This window comes from Festucalex cinctus, chromosome 1 (assembly GCF_051991245.1).
Source record: "Festucalex cinctus isolate MCC-2025b chromosome 1, RoL_Fcin_1.0, whole genome shotgun sequence".
Classification (NCBI taxonomy): Eukaryota; Metazoa; Chordata; class Actinopteri; order Syngnathiformes; family Syngnathidae; genus Festucalex; species Festucalex cinctus.
In genome coordinates this window covers 37,110,990-37,117,007 of record NC_135411.1, presented here as the reverse complement: position 1 = coordinate 37,117,007, position 6,018 = coordinate 37,110,990, and the positions used below count along the sequence as shown (strand labels likewise).

The 6,018-nt window shown below is 37.7% G+C and overlaps 1 protein-coding gene across 3 annotated transcripts; it reads right to left on the bottom strand.

Moving 5' to 3' along the window:
- Positions 1-1,756: 1,756 nt before the first annotated feature.
- Positions 1,757-4,971, bottom strand: smim22 (small integral membrane protein 22). 3 transcript variants are annotated; one of them, XM_077533849.1, is made up of 6 exons: positions 4,853-4,971; positions 4,536-4,625; positions 3,092-3,241; positions 2,807-2,902; positions 2,142-2,209; positions 1,757-2,032 (listed from the first exon to the last, which is right to left on the bottom strand). In XM_077533849.1, exons 3-6 carry the CDS (start codon positions 3,219-3,221, stop codon positions 1,985-1,987), a joined length of 342 nt encoding a protein of 113 aa, XP_077389975.1. In that variant the 5' UTR covers positions 3,222-3,241; positions 4,536-4,625; positions 4,853-4,971; the 3' UTR covers positions 1,757-1,984. The 3 variants fall into 3 exon arrangements, with proteins under 3 accessions (XP_077389975.1, XP_077389984.1, XP_077389992.1); XM_077533858.1 differs by lacking the exon at positions 4,536-4,625; XM_077533866.1 differs by lacking the exon at positions 2,807-2,902 and having other exon boundaries at positions 4,536-4,965.
- Positions 4,972-6,018: the final 1,047 nt, after the last annotated feature.

The following is a 6,018-nucleotide window of genomic DNA, read 5'->3' as shown; positions in this document are numbered from 1 at the left end:
GGTGGTTCTGTTAGTTTTTATTAGTTTTAGTTCTTTAATAAATGCTTAGTTTTAGTATTAGTTTGAGTTATTTTTCTCAAATGTGTTTTATTCTTTTTAAATGTGCTTTACTTGTGCACAATATTAAAAAAACAAAAAAAAAACATGGGAGCGACATCATCTTTTGGTGCTTTTCTATTGGCTGTTACTAGATGGCATCACTTCTGTGTGACATACTTTCAAACGTCATTATCCCAGTTAATATCAAAATAAATCTACTAAAAATCACACCAAAGACTAACACGAAGTACATTTTTGCTATAATTAGGGTTTTAGCTAGTTTTTTAAATATAAAATGTAATTGCAGTTTTGTTTTGTTTTTAAAAAGCATTTTCGTTTTTATTTTATTTCGTTAACAAAATTGTTTTTTGAATTTTAGTTTATTTCGTTAGTTTTAATTAACTAAAATGACCCTTAATAGCATCTGTCTTTTTCGACACCCTCCCTTCTTACTTTGACCATCTCCAAACATTTTTGTTTATATTATTTGAACTGAGTCAAATGCCATTTTTAGCATATGTCGTGGGCCACTAAAAAATTGAGGGCGGGCCGGAAATGGCCCCCGGGCCGTAGTTTGGACACCCCTGCCTTATACTATAGTTATAATTGATGTGACCATTTCCAAACATCTAGTTTTAAAAAGATACATACTATGTAAGATTGCTTTGCAATGTCTTGCGCTGAAAGCTATTGTGTTTTGGGCGTGCCGGCCCACCCATTGTGAAGTTCTAAAAAAGTGCTGTGAGTGAGCCATTCTGTAGCCTCTTTCCACACCACTGTTACGAAGAATTGGGAGTGGATGTCATGAACATAATTATGGGCCACACAGCTACAATTTGACAAGCAAAATAGGCAAATTATGTGTTGAAATATTGCAGCCGTGACTTTGTTGAAGTAGCATTGAGTTCTTTTGAACAACCAGATTAGTGTTAGCTGTCAGACATCTGGTGACACAGATCGGCCCCTAAAACTTATGACCATGGCAAAAAATATGCTCTCATAAGACATCAAATGCGCACGCACACACACACACACACACACACAAAAACAAAACATTTGTATTTTGAGATAAGTAGAAAGTTAAATAGGCTCCACTACGATGTTCTTAGGGATGCTCCGATCCGCATTTTCACTACTGATATCTTGGGTTCAGTATCTGCCAATCCATCTCACTCTCGCTTAGTAAACTGGGGGTTACACTATTGATTAATTGTTTATTAAATAAATGAGTAACAGCGGAACAGTTTTAAATTAACCAACAGCTCCCCTACAGAAGTAAAACAAAATATAAAGGAACAAAACTTCTTTATAATGGATTTGTCAGTTGACTGTGGATCGGGACCAGTGCCACCAATACCCGTTCTGATATATTTTTCCAGTATTGGGGCTGATCCGATACAGGTATCGGGCATAATGGCTCAGTAGTAGAGTGGTTGTCATCCAACTATGAGGTTGTGGGTTCGATCCTCAGCCGTTGTGACCATGTTGAAGTGTCCTTGAGCAAGATTTGCTCCTCGTAGACCTGGCAGCGCTCTGCATGGCAGCAGCCGACCACTGGTGTATGTGAGGTATTGTAAAGCGCTTTGGGCACCTGTACCATATGGTGTAGCAAAAGCGCTATCAGATCGGAGCATCCCGAGATGTTATTTGTATCTACGATAAATAATAAACTGACATTATGCAAGGAGTATACCAAAGAAGAATGAACCAAAATATATGACCTTTTTATGACTTTATTAAACACAATTTAAGCAAATGAGTTAATTACATATTTAGTCAACAAACCATTCAAATAAAGTGCAATCAAAGTTAACTCCGCATAATTGGTTTGACAAACAAGAACAAGTCAACAATTCATTGAGTGTTAAAACAGTCAAATCCTATTTTGAAATGTTAAGCACAGGAGTTGATGCAAACTCTCCTGGTTGTGTTGTTCCTTCAGCTGTCATGGTTCCAGAGACATGTTCTCGATGCCAACTTTATGACGTTTAGGCTGTCAGAATAGAACAGAAAACTCCATTTGGTTCATCATCCCTTTTATATGAGTTTAACTTGTATTTCTTCCACTATATGCGAGAGAGGCCCGCAAGGTGTGTTTTCACCTTCTCGTCACAGCAGCAGCAGCAACAGCAGCGGATGAGGACCAGAAGGACCAGCAGCCCAATCAAACCTGCCACCACACACAGCAACACGTCATCTGAGTTTCACCTTAGTCAAACTGGGAGCCCTTTACAACAATCAGTAGCCAAGAAGAGCTTGGGGAATTCAGGTCCAGTTTGGTTTTAGCCACAGGTCCTTCTACTCAACAGGTGCAGACGAGTTTGTTTACTTGACAGCTGAAGAGAAGCGCCTGTGGCGAAAGCCATTCTTGTCATGTTTTGGTTCTATTTAGGGTGGGTTTTGCTTTGCTTTTGTTGGGTTTTTAGTTTGTCATGTTTTGATTTCCTGTTTTTTCCTAGTATCGTTAAGCCTTTCCATGTCCACCTGTGTTTTCCTGCCCATCCTCATGTTCCATCCAATCAGCAACCCCTTCCACTTGTGTCTTGCCCAGCTGTGTCTCGTCGTGTGTAATTAGTGTGTGTATTTAGTTATCGGTTTTTGTGTCAGTGTTTGTCGGTTCATTATTCTTGTTTCCCCACGTTCATGTTGCCAGTGTTGTCGTCTGTCTTGTATAGTTTTCCCTCTGGTATTTTTTGTATTCGTTGTTACCAAGCCCTGTTTGCTACGTTGGTTTTTGTTGGATTAAATTTACTTCTTTTTTCCGCACCTCTGCCTCCCTGCCTCGTTCGCCTCCTGCATTTGGGTCCACCACCACACTTCCGAGTTCCTGACAATTCTGTGGAAGGGTTTTTACTTTCTGGATCTGAAAAAGGTTGACTCATGCACTATACAGTATTTTACAAAACTGAGTACACCATTCACATTATTGTACGTATTTTAAACTGCTGGCAACAAAAGTAAAAAAAATAAAATAAAAAATCTGAATTGGTCATTAGTTAGCAGTTGATGTACTCAGAAGGTCAGTTTTTATTACAGTCGAACTGTCACTCACCAATGAAGACTAAGAAGATGACGACAAAGCCAATGTCCCATTCAGACTGGAACAACTGTTTGGACTGTAGTCTGGAAATCACATCATTGAACTGAGTCTCAAAGTCCTCCTGGATGCTTCTTTGCCCCATGGTACTGCTTTTCTACAATCCTAATAATAATAAATAATAACTGTCAGTTTGCATGTTTTCATTTCATTCACCCTCCTCAGTGGAGCATACACTGCAGTCTGCTTATCTGATGTCATTTGTGCTTTGTCACTTGCTGAAAATGTATTATTACTCTTACTAATGCAACACACATTGCAACACACACATGGTTTGACTCAATACAGATTAATCCCAATATGAATTTAAAAGTCAATTATGATTTTTTTTTTTTACTCAAATTTAGAAACTACTAATCTGTAAACGTGTACATGTACACTGTAAGATTTGTATGAAACTATTATTTATTTATCTAAAACTTAATTCTTCTAACTGTGAGCCACTGTATTTAATGTTCAATTAATATATTGCATAATCGATTTGTTAACACCCCTAACATATATATAGTGCATTAACTGATTGATTAATCACAAAAAAATCACATTATCATGTATTAATGCAGCTTAATCACTATTGATTTTGAACGCAAATGATCCTTACATTTGATAGCAGATGGTTACGTTAAAGGTAGCAATAAACATGCATTAAAATAAAGAATTTAAAAAAAAAAGTTTGCGAATGACATTCTGAATATTTGCTCATGTCAAAATATTGGGGTCATTTTTTTTTCCATTTTAAATTATGCAAGTAACTAAATATAGAAGGAGGAGGATGAGAGTGTGCAGTGACTCAAAACATGTTGAAGACCTCTTGACATTAAATGTAGAAAGAATTAACACATAGCAGGTGCTCTTCAAATTTGGCGGGAAAAAAAAAAAAAGATTTAATAAAGCCCTTTTAATTAGTTAGTCCTTGGGAAAAAAGTAATAATCGTTTGATAGATATTTGTGCGTGCATGTGTTTAGTGTTCTTCCTACAACAATTACGTTTTGGAAAGAAAACACTGGACTGCAACCCCATCCCCTACTTCTGAAATCACGGTTGCGGCAGTCTTTAAAACTGCATTTGCTGTACACAGTGCATGTAACCAGGAAATACCAGCAAAATTTATGTGAAATGTTGATCTTTAATTGCCTTTTTCACCTTTTTATATGAAACACAAACATTTTCAGTCTACATTCGAACACGTTCTTGACTATAGAGAAGTCTCGACATGTAACAATAGGATATGTTAAATGCTCATTTTGTGGAGACCACTACTCATCTATGACCACTAAGAGAAAACCACGGTCACGAAATAACTGAACTTCTTGCAATACACTTGAAATTTCAATATGAAATACACATAAATATGTATATAAACATAATATAAAAACGAATTAGGAGTTTTCAGCTTACCAGTAGCCTGGCTGTCGTTTGTTTTGTTTTATTTCCTTCCGTGTTTAAACTTCTACCTGTACCACCTGTTGACGTGATAAACTCCGCCTGCTGGCTCAAAGCAAATTGGAGCAGTAAATCGTTAACCCGCAGCCAGTAAATGCAGCTTGCGTTTGGAAGTTGCCATGGCACAACAGAAAGGAGCTGGTCAGACGGGAAACTGTTCGTTCAATAAAACAGGGTGCGATCAAGTGGGCAGAAAAGAACTGCATAATTCGAGGTTATAGTTCGAAGCAGCGGAAGCGACAGGAAATAGAAAAACCATAGACGAAGCGGACCTCACTCAACGGGCAGGTTGCCCCTTGATACCTCACTGCAGCATCATGTGTCAAGAGGTGTTCGCCAGTTTGTGAGAGTCATTTAAATTGTCAAGACCTCAGCAAAATGCCGGATTAGTGGCGGCTCGTCAACGGGGCGTTAAAGGGCACAGCCCCACCATTCAGCTGTGTCACCTGACCTTGACACTGTATAGTATATAATATAATATAATATAATATAATATAATATAATATAATATAATATAATATAATATAATATAATATAATATAATATAATATAATATAATATAATATAATATAATATAATATAATATAATAATATAATATAATATAATATAATATAATATAATATAATATGAAAATTGCCCTGCGATTGGTTGGCAACCAGTCCAGGGTGTCCCCCGCCTACTGCCCAGAGCCAGCTGAGATAGGCGCCAGCAGCCCCCGCGACCCTTGTGAGGAATAAGCGGTCAAGAAAATGGATGGATGGATAATATGAAAATGAAAATAATTGGGTGGTACGGCGGTCTAGTGTTTAGCACGTCCGCCTCCCAGTTCTGAGGACTCTGGTTCAAGTCCAGGCTCCGGCCTTCCAATTGACAATTCTGAGCTTATGTCACAAGTCAAAATAGTGGTCAACGCAGTGAAAGGAAGCTCTCCTCTATCACTTTGGATCATTGTAATTTGATTTGTGAGGATCATTTTAATTTCAAAATGTGATGAAATGTCGTTTGACTCCTATAACAATCTGCCTTGTTTGTAACAGACAGACAGACAGACGGATGGATATATGGTTCATTCATCCCACTTGTAGCATGCAGCCAATCACATAGCAACGGAACATGTCCTGCCTAAAAAAATCAACCCCAGGAGAAAACAGATTGGTATTGCATAAATCATCAAAACAAATTGTTTTTGTGATGTGAGCCATAACATTAAAGCTTGGGCGATAGCAACTGAAATTGTGGAAAATGTAGAGTTATCTTTTTAAAGTGCTTTACAAGTATAAATAAAATTCAGCTGAGAGTATCAAAAAAATATAAACGTGTTGGCTATGTTGTATGCGTGCGTGACGTGTGTTCATAACTTGACCAGTGGAGGGCAGCAATGCAGTTTACGTGCCCAGTCTGCCGCATTTGATGATGATGATGAAGAAGAAGCGTCAT

Coding starts and splice junctions, on each gene's coding strand:
- smim22 (XM_077533849.1), bottom strand. CDS start 3,221: ATGGGGCAAAGAAGCATCCAGGAGGACTTTGAGACTCAGTTCAATGAT. Junction 2,903..3,091: donor CATCTTCTTAGTCTTCATTG/GTGAGTGACAGT, acceptor AACCTTTTTCAG/ATCCAGAAAGTAAAAACCCT. Junction 2,210..2,806: donor AACGAGGCAGGGAGGCAGAG/GTGCGGAAAAAA, acceptor GTGTGGTGGCAG/GTTTGATTGGGCTGCTGGTC.